The following is a 16,698-nucleotide window of genomic DNA, read 5'->3' as shown; positions in this document are numbered from 1 at the left end:
GGGACAGGTTCCTCGACATCCAAAATGGAACCTCTGGTTAGGACCCCCGTCACCCACTGATCCGGTTGTGACATGAGCCACACTTCTTTAAACTGTAGTAACCGAGCACCCACCACCAAGGATCCCTCCGGAGACCTCCGTGCGTCATGCAGCAGGCTTGTCGGCAGGCTTGACTGCCGGTTTGCGAGATGCTTGTGATCCTCTACCACGGTACGCACCTCTGAGGGGAAATCTTGAAAAGGCTCAAAAGGACTGGAAACTGCCCCTGCCTGAGTACAAAAGGACCGAAATTTAGTTGGTTTCAGCTTTTGAGGAGCAACTAGAAGAAACAGGATCTTGCCACCTGTGGTATTAGACACAATCTTCTTAAGTTCAAGACCAAAGAGCTATTCTCCTTCAAACGGAATGGCTGTCAATGTCTGTTTGGAATCAGAGCCAGCATTCCAAACACGAAGCCAGAGTGAACGCCTCGCTGTAACCGCTAGAGCAGAAACACGTGATTGTAGCGAGGCCGAGTCCAACAAGGCCTCACCATCACCAACATAGGTGAGAGCCTCAGAAATCTGCTCAGCTAATTGAATAGTCTCCAATGGGTCATCAGACTGCATGCCCGATAAACACTCGCGCTAACCAGTCATCTACGGCTTTAAGGACCCAGGCACCAGAGAGGACTGGACGCAGAGAAAGACCTGATAAGGACAACCTGGATTTAAGAATCGCCTCAATTTTCCTATCCGTTGGATCTTTTAATGTCACGGATTGTACCGTAGGAATTACTCTAGCCTTCGGCTGGTGAGAAATAGGAGCATCCACCTTTGGAGCAGTTTCCCAGAATTTTGTGTCCTCCTCTGCAAAGGGATATAGAAACCTTAATTTTTTTATGAGCCTGAAAGCATGAATCCGGCTTAAGCCAAGGTTCCTTCAAGGTATCAGCAAAATGTGTATATGAAAGAAAGACAGCTACTTGTCTCTTCTGTCGTTTGAAATAGGTCGTCAAAGTCTCCGCCTCTACCGTATCTTGAAGATTAAGAGTTTGACGTATGGCTTCGATCAATAACCTGACACCTGAACTTGTAAACAATTCTTCTTCATCCCAAGCGGAAGTATCCTCCCACTCAGAATCCAGTTCATCCTCTTCCAAAGGAGTGACCGAATCTAACTCCTCACCTGGAAAGGTGATAGCGGGCAGCGGATGCTGTCACTTAGAGAGGCCGCTGAGCCCGAAGTAGTCACAATTTTGTTAATAGACTGCGCTATATCCGAAAGACATTTGCCCATATGTCTTGCCCAAGGTGGTTCCTCAGCAGATTGACTTGAATCAGTACCTGACTGGGACTGACGCAAATTCACAATAGCATCGCCCATGTTCCTGGCCCACAGAGGAATGGACTGATCTGTAGACCCACTAGACTGCTCAAAAACAGGCGTCCCAGAGCATGCAGTGCAGAGAGAACCTGGATCCGTGCTACCCTTAGAAAGTTTGGATCCGTACTGAGAACAGGCAAACTAAACAGCAGAGCCTGCCTTCCCCTTAGCAGATTTGTCTGGCTTATTGGCCATACTGCTGTGTTAAAGTATCACAAGTGTCCTAAGAAGGTAGCACTCAGTACTGACTAAACTAAAAACTGTAGCTCCTTACTCCTTCTGTAGATCTAAAAAACCCCTGTATAATGAAAAAGGGGGGACAGATGGGGACTAGTATATTAAAAGAGGACATTAGGTAGCCCCCTACTGTAATAATAAGATTTTACTTACCGGTAAATCTATTTCTCGTAGTCCGTAGAGCAGGGGTGGCCAAACAGTCGATTGGGATCGACTGGTCAATCGCGGACATGCGACCAGTCAATCGCGATCCGCCGCCCAGCCACCCGAAGCCGCGCCTCTCCTGCCTGCCGCTCTGCCTCCTCAGTCTGGTCTCCGGCAGTGACGGCCGAGTGTATAGCTCAAATCAGGTGCCGGTTCGTTAGCCAATGAGAGCTCGCGGACCGGCGCCTGATTTGAGCCATACACGCTGCCGTCACCGCCGGAGATTAGACTGAGAAGCAGGGCGGCAGACAGGAGAAGCGCGCGCTGCGCTCTCCACACAGCAACTGTGAGCTCTTCTATGGGGGCATATCTGGCATTGTGGGCACATGGCTCAGTGGGGTCATATCTGGCAATGTGGGCTGTGGGGTCATATGTGGCACTGGGGGCATATCTGGTTCTGCGGGGGCATATCTGGCACTGTGGGGGCATATCTGGCACTGTGGGGGCAGATCTGTAATCTGGCGCTGTGGGGGCATATCTGGCACTGTGGGCACATGGCACTGTGGGGGCATATCTGGCACTGTGGGGGCATATCTGTAATCTGGCACTGTGGGGGCATATCTGGCACTGTGGGCACATGGCACTGTGGGGGCATATCTATCTGGCACTGTGGGGGCATATCTGGCACTGTGGGCACATGGCACTGTGGGGGCATATCTATCTGGCACTGTGGGGGCATATCTGGCACTGTGGGCACATGGCACTGTGGGGGCATGTGTATCTGGCACTGTGGGCACATGGCACTGTGGGGGCATGTGTATCTGGCACTGTGGGCACATGGCACTGTGGGGGCATATCTGTATCTGGCACTGTGGGGGCATATCTGGCACTGTGGGGGCATGTGTATCTGGCACTGTGGGGGCATATGTGTTTGAGGTTTTTACCTGTGGGGGCAATGTGTTATTTTGTGTGAGGCAGTCATTACACTCTGTGCAGCAAGGCTACGTCCCTTTTTTTTAAGTTATACCACGCCCACTTTTAGTTATACCACGCCCACTTTGTTATGCAACGCCCCTTTTTTTGCGCGTTCCTAGGTAGATCACAAAAGCTTTTTAGCTTTCACAGTAGATCACAGACTCCAAAAGTCTGGCCGCCCCTGCCGTAGAGGATGCTGGGGACTCCGTAAGGACCATGGGGATAGACGGGCTCCGCAGGAGACATGGGCACTTTAAGAAAGAATTTAGTTCCTGGTGTGCACTGGCTCCTCCCTCTATGCCCCTCCTCCAGACCTCAGTTAGAGAAACTGTGCCCAGAGGAGATGGAAAGGATTTTGTTAATCCAAGGGCAAGATTCATACCAGCCACACCAATCACACCGTATAACTTGTGATAACTATCCAGTTAACAGTATAAAAACAATATATCATCAGTGCAAGACCAATGCAACTATAACGTAACCCTTATTGAAGCAATAACTATATTCAAGTATTGCAGAAGAAGTCCGCACTTGGGACGGGCGCCCAGCATCCTCTACGGACTACGAGAAATAGATTTACCGGTAAGTAAAATCTTATTTTCTCTAACGTCCTAGAGGATGCTGGGGACTCCGTAAGGACCATGGGGATTATACCAAAGCTCCCAAACGGGGGGGAGAGTGCGGATGACTCTGCAGCACCGATTGAGCAAACATGAGGTCCTCCTCAGCCAGGGTATCAAACTTGTAGAACTTTGCAAAGGTGTTTGAACCCGACCAAGTAGCAGCTCGGCACAGCTGTAGTGCCGAGACCCACCGGGCAGCCGCCCAAGAAGAGCCCACCTTCCTAGTGGAATGGGCCTTGACCGATTTTGGTAACGGCAATCCAGCCGTAGAATGCGCTTGCTGAATCGTGTTACAAATCCAGCGAGCAATAGTTTGCTTTGAAGCAGGGGCACCAATCTTGTTGGATGCATACAGGACAAACAGCGCTTCAGTTTTCCTGACTCTAGACGTTCTGGCCACGTAAATTTTCAAAGCCCTGACCACATCAAGTAACTCGGAATCCTCCAAGTCACGAGTAGCCACAGGCACCACAATATGAAAAGATGATACTACTTTCGGCAGAAATTGCGAACGTGTCCGCAATTCTACTCTATCCATATGGGAAACCAGATAGGGGCTTTTATGTGACAAAGCCGCTAATTCTGATACACGCCTAGCCGAAGCCAAGGCTAATAACATGACCACATTCCACGTGAGATATTTTAACTCCACCGTTTTAAGTGGTTCAAACCAATGTGACTTGAGGAAACTTAACACCACGTTAAGATCCCAAGGTGCCACCGGAGGCATAAAAGGAGGCTGAATATGCAGCACTCCTTTTACAAACGTCTGAACTTCTGGTAGAGAAGCCAACTCTTTTTGAAAGAAAATGGATAGGGCCGAAATCTGGACCTTAACGGAGCCTAACTTTAGGCCCAAATTCACTCCAGACTGTAGGAAGTGAAGAAAACGGCCCAGCTGGAATTCTTCCGTAGGAGCATTCCTGGCCTCACACCAAGAAACATATTTTCGCCAAATATGGTGATAATGTTTAGATGTCACATCCTTCCTAGCCTTCATCAGCGTAGGAATGACCTCATCCGGAATGCCTTTCTCTGCTAGGATCCGGCGTTCAACCGCCATGCCATCAAACGCAGCCGCGGTAAGTCTTGGAACAGACAGGGCCCCTGTTGTAACAGGTCCTGTCTTATAGGAAGAGGCCACGGATCTTCTGTGAGCATTTCTTGCAGATCTGGGTACCAGGTCCTTCGTGGCAAATCTGGAACAATGAGGATTGTTATCACTCCTCTTTTTCTTATAATCCTCAACACCTTGGGTATGAGAGGAAGAGGAGGAAACACATAGACTGACTGGAACACCCACGGTGTCACCAGGGCGTCTACAGCTACTGCCTGAGGGTCTATTGACCTGGCGCAGTACCTCTGTAGCTTTTTGTTGAGGCGGGATGCCATCATGTCCACCTGTGGCAGTTCCCACCGACTTGCAATCTGTGCGAAGACTTCGTGATGAAGTCCCCACTCCCCCGGGTGTAGGTCGTGTCTGCTGAGGAAGTCTGCTTCCCAGTTGTCCACTCCCGGAATGAACACTGCTGACAGTGCGTTTACATGATTCTCCGCCCAGCGAAGAATTCTGGTGGCTTCAGCCATTGCCACTCTGCTCCTTGTGCCGCCTTGGCGGTTTACATTAGCCACTGCGGTGATGATGTCTGACTGGATCAGAACTGGTTGGTCGCGAAGTAATGTCTCCGCTTGACGTAGGGCGTTGTATATGGCCCTTAGCTCCAGGATGTTGATGTGAAGACAAGTCTCTTGACTTGACCAAAGACCCTGGAAATTTCTTCCTTGTGTAACTGCTCCCCACCCTCGGAGGCTTGCGTCCGTGGTCACTAGGATCCAATCCTGAATGCTGAATCTGCGTCCCTCGAGAGTGTGAGCACTCTGCAGCCACCACAGGAGTGACACCCTGGCCCTGGGGGACAGGGTGATCAACCGATGCATCTGTAGATGTGACCCGGACCACTTGTCCAGTAGGTCCCATTGGAAAGTCCTCACATGGAACCTGCCGAAGGGAATGGCCTCGTATGACGCCACCATCTTTCCCAGGACTCGAGTGCAATGATGCACTGATACCTGTTTTGGTTTCAATAAGTTCTTGACCAGAGTCATGAGTTCCTGGGCCTTCTCTATCAGGAGATAAACCCTCTTCTGTTCCGTGTCCAGAATCATGCCCAAGAAGGGCAGACGAGTCGTAGGAACCAACTGCGACTTTGGAATATTGAGAATCCAGCCGTGTTGCTGTAACACTTTCAGTGAAAGAGATACGCTGTTCAGCAACTGCTCTCTTGATCTCGCTTTTATGAGGAGATCGTCCAAGTACGGGATAATTGTGACACCTTGCTTCCGCAGGAGCACCATCATTTCCGCCATTACCTTGGTGAAAATCCTCGGGGCCGTTGAGAGACCAAACGGCAACGTCTGAAATTGGTAATGACAATACTGTACCGCAAATCTTAGGTACGCCTGATGAGGTGGATAAATGGGGACATGAAGGTACGCATCCTTTATGTCCAGTGACACCATAACATCCCCCCCCTTCCAGGCTCGCGATGACCGCTCTTAGTGATTCCATCTTGAACTTGAACCTTTTCAAGTATAGGTTCAGAGATTTTAAATTCAATATGGGTCTGACCGAACCGTCCGGTTTCGGGACTACAAACATGGTCGAATAATAACCCTTTCCCTGTTGAAGGAGGGGAACCTTGACCACCACCTGCTGAAGATATAATTTTTGCGTTTAACACTATCTCCCTCTCTTGGGGGGAAGCCGGTAGGGCCGATTTGAAATACCGGTGAGGAGGCACCTCTTCGAATTCCAGCTTGTAACCCTGAGACACAATCTCTATTGCCCAGGGATCCACCTGGGAATGAACCCACGTGTGGCTGAAATTCCGAAGACGTGCCCCCACTGGGCCCGACTTCGCCAGTGGAGCCCCAGCGTCATGCGGTGGATTTTGTAGAGGCCGGGGAGGACTTCTGTTCCTGGGAACTAGCTGCATTGTGCAGCTTCTTTCCTCTGCCCCTACCTCTGGCAAGAAAGGACGCACCTCGGACTTTCTTGTTTCTTTGTGAACGAAAGGACTGCATTTGATAATGCAGTGCTCTCTTAGGCTCTGAGGGAACATAAGGCAAAAATTTTTACTTTCCAGCTGTAGCTGTGGAGACCAGGTCCAAGAGACCTTTCCCGAACAATTCCTAACCCCTGTAAGGTAAAACCTCCATATGCCTTTTTAAGTCGGCATCACCTGTCCATTGCCGAGTCCACAGGACTCTTCTGGCAGAAATCGACATAGCGTTTATTCTAGAACCCAGTAAACTAATGTCTCTTTGAGCATCTCTCATATATAGGACAGCGTCTTTAATATGCCCCAGGGTCAATAATACAGTATCCTTATTTAGGGTATCCAATTCCTCAGATAAGGTATCCGTCCATGCCGCTACAGCACTACACACCCAGACCGACGCAATTGCCGGTCTTAGTAAGGTACCCGAATGTGTATAAATGGACTTCAGGGTAACCTCTTGTTTGCGATCAGCAGCATCTTTGAGGGTAGCCGTATCCTGGGACGGCAGGGCTACCTTTGTGGATAAGCGTGTTAAAACTTTGTCCACCCTAGGGGAGGATTCCCAACGTAGCCTATCCGTTAGCGGGAAAGGATACGCCATAAGAATCAGTTTGGAAATCTGCAGTTTTTTATCTGGAGATTCCCAAGCTTTTTCACATAACTCATTCAGTTCGCGTGAGGGAGGAAAAGTTACCTCAGGCTTCTTTCCCTTATACATATACACCTTCGTGTCAGGGACAGGGGTTTCCTCTGTGATGTGAAAAACATCCTTTATTGCTATAATCATATATCGCAGGGATTTAGCCACTTTTGGCTGCAACTTTGCATTATCGTAATCGACACTGGAGTCAGAATCCATGTCGGTATCTGTGTCAACAATTTGGGATAGTGGGCGCTTAGGAGACCCTGACGGTCCCTGCGACATAGGGTCAGGCACGGGTTGAGACCCTGACTGTCCCAATGCATCAGCCTTGTCTAATCTTTTATGCAAGGAATTAACATTATCATTTAAAACCTTCCACATATCCATCCAATCAGGTGTCGGTGCCGTCGGCGGAGACACCACATTCATTTGCTCCCGCTCCTCTCCCACATAGCCTTCATCAGACATGTCGACACAAGCGTACCGACACACCACACACACACAGGGAATGTCCTTTCTGAAGACAGTTCCCCCACAAGGCCCTTTGGAGAGACAGAGAGAGAGTATGCCAGCACACACCCCAGCGCTATAATATCCCAGGAATAACACAGTAACTTAATGTAACTCAGCAGGGGAGAGCCTGGGGAGCTTCCTCTCAGCGGTGCTGTGGAGAAAAAATGGCGCTGGTGAGTGCTGAGGGAGAAGCTCCGCCCCCTCGACGGCGGGCTTCTGTCCCACTTAAACAGTAATTTTTGGCGGGGGCTCATACATATATACAGTGCCCAGCTGTATGTATGTGTACTTTTGCCAACATGAGGTCCCAAATGCTGCCCAGGGTGCCCCCCCCCCCCCCCCTTACAGTGACCGGAGTATGTAAAGGTGTGTGGAGCAATGGCGCACAGCTGCAGTGCTGTGCGTTACCCCCAGTGAAGATCACGAAGTCTTCTGCCGCCTGTGAAGTCTTCTTTTCTTCTCATACTCACCCGGATTCTATCTCCCGGCTCTGCGAGGGGGACGGCGGCGCGGCTCCGGGACGGACGGCGAGGGTGAGATCCTGCGTACCAATCCCTCTGGAGCTAATGGTGTCCAGTAGCCTAAGAAGCAGGACCTAGCTTCAGAGAGTAGGGCTGCTTCTCTCCCCTCAGTCCCACGATGCAGGGAGTCTGTTGCCAGTAGAGCTCCCTGAAAATAAAAAACCTAACAAAATACTTTCTATCAGTAAACTCAGGAGAGCTCACTGAAAAGCACCCAGCTCCTCTGGGCACAGTATCAAACTGAGGTCTGGAGGAGGGGCATAGAGGGAGGAGCCAGTGCACACCAGGAACTAAATTCTTTCTTAAAGTGCCCATGTCTCCTGCGGAGCCCGTCTATCCCCATGGTCCTTACGGAGTCCCCAGCATCCTCTAGGACGTTAGAGAAATGAAAAGTAGTTAACAGTAATACAGTGTACTTGCGGTAAGCCTGACAGGATGAGAAGTTGAATCCCCCTGATGTGTGTGTGTGTGTGATCCGGGGCGCAGCATCCCCCGCAGTGCTTCAGCGTGGAGAAAATGGCGCCTGTAGAAGAAGCCCGCCCCCCACAGACTGAGGTGGGCGGCACAGTAACATCCTGTGAGCGGGAGACGAAGGCGGGAAGCCGTGCTTCCCCTTCCGTTTCCGCTGCGGCTAGACGGTCCCTTTTCAGGAAGGGGAACTAAGTGCAGACCGGCGCAGGCGGAAGTAACGCCCCGCCTGTCTCTCCGTAATAGTGTTCGGGGAACTGTCCGACCGCTTCTGTCAGATAGCGGTCAGTGCCTCTCCCCCCCCCCGTGCTGTATTCCACAAACACCAGTCACAGCGCGCGCTGCATACCCAGAGCTACGCGCCTCTCACAGTCCGACAGTCCGCTATACACACAAGCTTATGTGTGTGGAGGGGGGCGACTAACAGCCCAACACTGAATTTTTGCCTCCTAAGTACACCACTCTGGATACAGGGAGCCCCAGTGACCATAGTGTGGTGACTTTCCCAGAGGCTGTAGAGAGCGGGGAAAAGCTAACTAACTACTCCCCACTCAAAATATACCTGTCACCTGTAAACCTAACTCAAACAAATAAGAAAACCTAACTAAAATCTATAGTAAGGAACTGTTCTGCACTCTCCAGGCACAAAACTTAAACTGAGGCAATCTACTAGTCAGGTTGGAGATGGGAGGGGTTAGAGGGGGGAGGAGTTTTTTTTTTAATAGGTTCTGTGCCAAAGCTCCCTTCCCGCACACTCTAACCCATCAGTACAGACGCAGCGTCCCCCAGATGGATGAAAGAGAAAATACAAATATATAATAAAACCAGATCATAAAGGCCACAATTTCTTATTTTTTTCTGCATGTTTAAAGTGTTGCATGAGAATAAAATTAAAACAGGATTTTAAACAGTAATAAAACAAGACTGGGTACTAAGACACAAAGAGGGAAGAAGGCCCTGCTCACAAGCTTAAGATCTATAGGGAAATATTTGCAAGCAGTAAAAAATGTAAAACTTCTAAGAATGGCAGTAACAAGGGACAAGCACACAGTGTAAAATTATCTGTGCAGAGTATCTAATACCAGGCCAATTTGCACCTGACGGTTGTATATCCATCCGCCGCTATTCTCTCTACAGTACTGGATTAGTGGAGCATTAGCCACCCAGAGGTGACGATGTGTATTGCATGCTGTGTATGTTGTCGCACCTCAACGAGCCTCTCCGTGCAACCCCTCAACAACCTGAGCTATAGCTATGGCGCGACCAAATCCTCCGTTTAGGTGCAGAAACTGCAATGATGAGGGAGGCTCCATCTGTAGTAAGCCAGAGCTACAAAGAAACCTAAAGCCCCATATGCTGCATAATCAAATGTTTATTGCTGAGGCTGTGTGGAAGAGAAAGTGTCCGTAGAGGAGAATTCCTCCACACGACAGTGACTAGAGAAAGCATGGCTACATGTCCAAGCAGCTGCCTCGCACAGTTTCATCACCGAACCCCGAGTCCTTTTTGCCCAAGGTGTTGCCACTACTGTACTGAGCAGGCTCTCAGTGCCCCTGGCATCTTCTGCCCAATCTTTTTGTACGCATGTATGAGTACTCGGATCATCTGGAAATGTACTACTTGGAGCAGACATGACCTTGCCAAGGTCCTACTGGAATCACTAATAGCTGCTCTTTATCACGAAGATCATCTTTCCAGGATAAATATATAGTGATTGTTCTCAGCAAATCAACACAACTTTCCCTTGTCATCCACAGGCTGTCCACCGGGAAAGTTAGGTAACACAACCTTTTGGTTCTTTGACAAGAAAGTTGGAAGGGATCTTATGGAAGAATTCAATGAAAAGCACCCCTACATGCAATGTGAGGGAAAACCTGCAATGCCGGAACCCTAACTGTGCATGCAATTCAGGCTTCCTCAAAGAATCACGTGAAGCAATTATCACCTGTGGATCTTTTAAAATGTGTCAGTCAGTAATGAATACACCTGTACCGAGGCATGGAATATGGAAAACATGCACTGTAGGGTTCTCCTATAGCTGAAACCAGGAAACACTGTCATAGATAATAGCTCTTTGCACCCAGTGCCTGCAATTCTCTAACCCTCCTGGCAAAAGTAACAGTCACCACGTTCAGAGGCTACCGTAGTGTTCACTCTAGGGGACGGGCAGGGCGCGGGTCCGTGAGGGGCACAAGCGCGCGCGCCAAAAGGGGGTGTGGCCACGCAAATAGGTGGCGTGGCCACTTGCACGCAATGCAAGTGGGCGGTTCAGTCCACAGACGGGGGCGTGGGCGGGCGGCGCCGTCACTGTTGGGGGCGTGCCCAGCACCTACGGAGGTGCTGGGCTTCCCCCAAGCTCTCTGACAGTGTGAATCGACGCCGCGCCCAAGCTGAGAGGGTAGAAAGCGGGCGGCTGTTTTAGCAGGGCGACGCAGAAAGGGCAGGGCGGGTTTTGCCCTTTTAAAAAAAAATCAGACAGGGCGCGGCGCCCTGCTAAAACAGCCTAGACTGAACACTATACAGTCTCAGAGAAACTTCCTGTAGCAGCCAGTAGATAGAGGTCTCATGGAGACAATAAGGCATCCAACGCTAATTCTTGTACTGTGAGTATGGAGAAGGCAAAACCATAACAGAGTGCATCCTGCAGAAAGCTAACGTGTCGATGGTTGCTTTTGGTTGGATGTGTTTTAGATTCGCATCATGTAATAAATCGGCAATAGATTATGGAAGAGCTGTTCTTTATTGTCTGCAAGACAATGCGTTACTTATCGATTCTCCTTTATCTCTGAAATACTCCTGCTTAATTTCCAGCCATTACACATAATTGCTTTGTATTTGCTCACAGACTCAGGGGAAGAGGAGAAGCTGCATTATATATGGTCTGGGGACATGTTGATCTAATCTATCTGTACCTATCTTAGAGGGGAAGCTACTTCCATTGCACTGGCTGCAGAGGAGGACTGAAGTAAAGAGAAAGTGATCAGGGAGCACGCAGTTTTCCGTTAATACTCACAAATGGTGTAAGCATCCCCCGATATGGAGGGAACTGTTGGGGAGCAGGGGGAGGCAGCCCTGGGCGGGGGGCTGCCTCGCCGCTTGGGGGGTGTGCCGCATCTGGGGGAGGCTCGTGGCCGTCACCAGGCAGGGAGCCTGGACCAAGCCCCCCCCTCCCACCCCCGTCCCTCCAGCTCGTAGCATCTGCAGAATGACAAAATTCACAGATTGAGTAAGATCAAACCACAAATGGCAGGTCTCAGATGTACAATACACCTCAACATGCGTCATACTCTGGGGGCGGAGGCTTGGTCCTGGCCCATACGACACAGCGGAGGTGCTCTGGTCGTGCCCACTTTTGTCCTGGTCCCCAGCCGCCTGCAGGGTTGGAAATTCCTCGCGAGAGAATGGCGACGGTCGGCTTAATGCCTTTCCACCTAACAAGGACAAGAACGCAAGATTAATGTACGGGAACAGGAACCCAACAACCTACGCAGGCTGCTGATGTCACAGTAAAACCAAAGTCCACAAAGATAAAAACTTCAATGAAATTATTATTTTTTGGTTTCTTGCACTAACATCCTGGGGAATTTGAATGTGGCGAGTGGAAGGTGAAAACTGACGCTGATCAGAGAGATCGTGCTCCGGGCTATTGTCCCCAGAGAAGTACTTGTTGTAAGAGTGAGTGGAGTAATCACTAGTACCGCAACAGTTGGGGAAAGGGGTTTAATGAATAAGAGAATAAAATCCAACCACTACATAAGCAACGTACCATCTCCTTGCGCTCCATGTGTGATACTGGCCTGTGCCCAGGTCTTTACCGCGACGACGACTGGTTGGGGGGGCTGAAAAGATAGGAAATCGGTATAGAGGTTATAGAGGGCGGACTGCAATCAGTTATTTATCTACTTGCTTCTACTCTCCTCCAAGCCAAAATTTCTGCAAATACAAGTATCTATCTAATATAAAACCTGGGATGTTCAGCATATTAAGGGTAGAACGGATGGTGTAATGGTTAGCATTACTGCCTCACAGCACTGAGGTCATGGGTTCCATTCCCACCATGGCTCTACCTGTGCTGAGTTTGTATATTCTCCCCGTACTTACGTGGGTTTCCTCCGGGTACTCCGGTTTCCTCCCACAATCCCCCAAAAGTACTGGTAGGTTAATTGGATCCCCAAAATATTAACCCTAGTGTGAATATGTGCACGTGTACATGTGGTAGGGAATGTAGATTGTAAGCTCCACTGGGGAAGGGACCGATGCGAATGACCAAATATTCTCTGTAAAGCGCTGCGGAATATGTGTGCGCTATATAAATAAATAAATAATAAGATTTTACTTACCGGTAAATCTATTTCTCGTAGTCCGTAGAGGATGCAGGGGACTCCGTAAGGACCATGGGGAAGAGACTGGCTCCCCAGGAGACATGGGAACTTTAAGAAAGAATTTAGTTCATGGTGTGCACTGGCTCCTCCCTCTCTGCCCCTCCTCCAGACCTCAGTTAGAGAACTGTGCCCAGAGGAGATGGACAGTACGAGGAAAGGATTTTTGTTAATCCAAGGGCAAGATTCATACCAGCCACACCAATCACACCGTATAACTTGTGATAACAATCCAGTAAACAGTATGACAATAACATAGCATCAGTTCACGCCCGATGCAACAATAACGTAACCCTTATTGAAGCAATAACTATATACAAGTATTGCAGAAGAAGTCCGCACTTGGGACGGGCGCCCAGCATCCTCTACGGACTACGAGAAATAGATTTACCGGTAAGTAAAATCTTATTTTCTCTAACGTCCTAGAGGATGCTGGTGACTCCGTAAGGACCATGGGGATTATACCAAAGCTCCCAAACGGGCGGGAGTGCGGATGACTCTGCAGCACCGATTGAGCAAACATGAGGTCCTCCTCAGCCAGGGTATCAAACTTATAGAATTTTGCAAAGGTGTTTGTACCCGACCAAGTAGCAGTTCGACACAGCTGTAGTGCCGAGACCCCTCGGGCAGCCGCCCAAGAAGAGCCCACTTTCCTAGTGGAATGGGCCTTGATCGATTTAGGTAACTGCAATCCTGCCGTAGAATGCGCCTGCTGAATCGTGATACAGATCCAGCGAGCAAGAGTCTGCTTTGTAGCAGGGCCGCCAAGCTTGTTGGCTGCATACAGAACAAACAGTGCCTCTGTTTTTCGGACTCTAGCCGTCCTGGCTACATAAATTTTCAAATCCCTGACCACATCAAGGGACTCGGAATCCTCTAAGTCCCGTGTAGCCACAGGCACCACAATAGGTTGGTTCATATGAAAGGATGAAACCACTTTTGGCAGGAACTGAGGACGTGTCCGCAATTCCGCTCTATCCATATGGAAAACCCGATAGGGGCTTTTATGTGATAAAGCCGCTAATTCCGACACTCGCCTAGCCGAAGCCAGGGCTAATAACGTGACCACCTTCCAAGTGAGATATTTCAACTTCACCGTTTTCTGTGGTTCAAACCAGTGTGACTTTAGGAAGTCCAAGACCACATTAAGGTCCCAAGGCGCCACCGGAGGCACAAACGGAGGCTGAATATGCAGTACTCCCTGAACAAAAGTCTGAACTTCTGGGAGAGAAGCCAATTCTTTTTGAAAGAAAATGGATAGGGCCGAAATCTGGACCTTAATGGAGCCTAATTTAAGGCACAAATCCACTCCAGTTTGTAGGAAATGAAGGAAACGGCCCAGATGGAATTCTTCCGTAGGAGCATTCCTGGCCTCACACCAAGAAACATATCTTCGCCATATACGGTGATAATGTTTTGCTGTTACTTCCTTCCTAGCCTTTATCAGCGTAGGGATAACCTCAACCGGAATACCTATTTCCGCTAGGATCCGGCGTTCAACCGCCATGCCGTCAAACGCAGCCGCAGTAAGTCTTGGAACAGACAGGGTCCCTGCTGCAACAGGTCCTGCCTTAGAGGAAGAGGCCACGGCTCTTCCGTGAGCATTTCCTGCAGATCTGGATACCAGGTCCGTCGTGGCCAATCTGGAACAACGAGGATTGTTCTCACTCCTTTTCTTCTTACTATTCTCAACACCTTGGGTATGAGAGGAAGAGGAGGAAATACATAGACAGACCGGAACACCCACGGTGTCACGAGGGCGTCTACCGCTACTGCCTGGGGGTCTCTGGAAATGGCGCAATACCTCTGAAGCTTTTTGTTGAGGCGGGACGCCATCATGTCTATCTGTGGCAGTTCCCACCGACTCACAATCTGTGCGAAGACTTCTGGATGAAGTCCCCACCCTCCCGGGTGTAGCTCGTGTCTGCTGAGGAAGTCTGCTTCCCAGTTGTCCACTCCCGGAATGAACACTGCTGACAATGCGCTTACATGATTCTCCGCCCAACGAAGAATCCTGGTAGCTTCCGCCATTGCCGCTCTGCTCCTTGTGCCGCCTTGGCGGTTTACATGAGCCACTGCGGTGATGTTGTCTGACTGGATCAGAACTAATTGGTCGCGAAGTAAGGCCTCCGCTTGACGTAGGGCGTTGTATATGGCCCTTAGTTCCAGGATGTTGATGTGCAGACAAGTCTCTTGACTTGACCAAAGACCCTGGAAATTTCTTCCCTGTGTGACTGCTCCCCAACCTCGAAGGCTTGCGTCCGTGGTCACCAGGATCCAATCCTGAATGCCGAATCTGCGGCCCTCGAGAAGGTGAGCACTCTACAGCCACCACAGGAGCGACACCCTGGCCCTGGGGGACAGGGTGATCAACCGATGCATCTGTAGATGTGATCCGGACCACTTGTCCAACAGATCCCATTGGAAAGTCCTCGCATGGAACCTGCCAAAGGGAATGGCCTCGTATGAGGCCACCATCTTTCCCAGGACTCGAGTGCAATGATGCACGGACACCTGTCTTGATTTCAAAAGGTTCCTGACCAGAGTCATAAGTTCCTGGGCTTTTTCTATCGGAAGATAAACCCTTTTCTGGGTCGTGTCCAGAATCATGCCCAAGAAAGGCAGACGAGTCGTAGGAACCAACTGCGACTTTGGGATATTGAGAATCCAGCCGTGTTGTTGTAACACTTTCAGTGAAAGAGATACGCTGTTCAGCAACTGCTCTCTTTTATGAGGAGATCGTCCAAGTATGGGATAATTGCACCCTGCTTGCGCAGGAGCACCATCATTTCCGCCATTACCTTGGTGAAAATCTTCGGAGCCGTTGAGAGACCAAACGGCAACGTCTGAAATTGGTAATGACAGTCCTGTACCGCAAATCTTAGGTACGCCTGATGAGGTGGATAAATGGGGACATGAAGGTACGCATCCTTTATGTCCAGTGACACCATAAAATCCCCCCCTGCCAGGCTGGCGATGACCGCTCTTAGCGATTCCATCTTGAACTTGAACCTCTTCAAGTATAGGTTCAGAGATTTTAAATTCAATATGGGACTGACCGAACCGTCCGGTTTCGGAACCACAAACATGGTCGAATAATAACCCCTTCCCTGTTGAAGGAGGGGAACCTCGACCACCACCTGCTGAAGATACAATTTTTGTATTGCATTTAACACTATCTCCCTCTCTAGGGGGGGAAGACGGTAGGGCCGATTTGAAAAACCGGCGAGGAGGCACCTCTTCGAATTCCAGCTTGTAACCCTGAGACACAATTTCTATTGCCCAGGGATCGACCTGGGAGTGAACCCACATGTGGCTGAAATTCCGAAGACGCGCCCCCACTGGCCCCGACTCCGCCAGTGGAGCCCCAGCGTCATGCGGCGGATTTTGCAGAGGCCGGGGAGGACTTCTGTTCCTGGGAACTAGCTGTATTGTGCAGCTTCTTTCCTCTGCCCCTCCCTCTGGCAAGAAAGGACGCACCTCGGACTTTCTTTGTGAACGAAAGTTTGACTTTCCAGCCGTAGCTGTGGAGACCAGGTCCGAGAGACCTTCACCGAACAATTCCTCACCCCTGTAAGGTAAAACCTCCATATGTCGTTTTGAGTCGGCATCACCTGTCCATTGCCGAGTCCACAGGACCCTTCTGGCAGGAATTGACATAGCATTTATTCTAGAACCCAGCAGACTAATGTCTCTTTGAGCATCTCTCATATAAAGGACAGCGTCTTTAATATGCTGGAGATTCCCAAGCTTTTTCACATAACTCAT

At 49.8% G+C, this 16,698-nt stretch overlaps 1 protein-coding gene across 2 annotated transcripts in view; it reads right to left on the bottom strand.

Annotated features, from left to right (window-relative positions):
* Positions 1–16,698, bottom strand: part of PRRC2A (proline rich coiled-coil 2A) — a 173,604-nt gene that overhangs the window by 137,462 nt on the left and 19,444 nt on the right. For both annotated transcript variants that reach the window (XM_063938097.1, XM_063938098.1), the window contains exons 5-7: positions 12,318–12,390; positions 11,839–11,982; positions 11,565–11,749 (exon numbers count right to left, since the gene is read on the bottom strand). In XM_063938097.1, coding sequence (XP_063794167.1) covers positions 11,565–11,749; positions 11,839–11,982; positions 12,318–12,390 — 402 coding nt within the window. The remainder of the gene's footprint in view (positions 1–11,564; positions 11,750–11,838; positions 11,983–12,317; positions 12,391–16,698) is intronic.

The sequence above is a fragment of the Pseudophryne corroboree genome, chromosome 8 (genome assembly GCF_028390025.1).
Source record: "Pseudophryne corroboree isolate aPseCor3 chromosome 8, aPseCor3.hap2, whole genome shotgun sequence".
In the NCBI taxonomy this organism is placed as follows: Eukaryota; Metazoa; Chordata; class Amphibia; order Anura; family Myobatrachidae; genus Pseudophryne; species Pseudophryne corroboree.
Note: the sequence above shows the minus strand (reverse complement) of the source record. Positions and strands in the feature narration are given on the sequence as shown.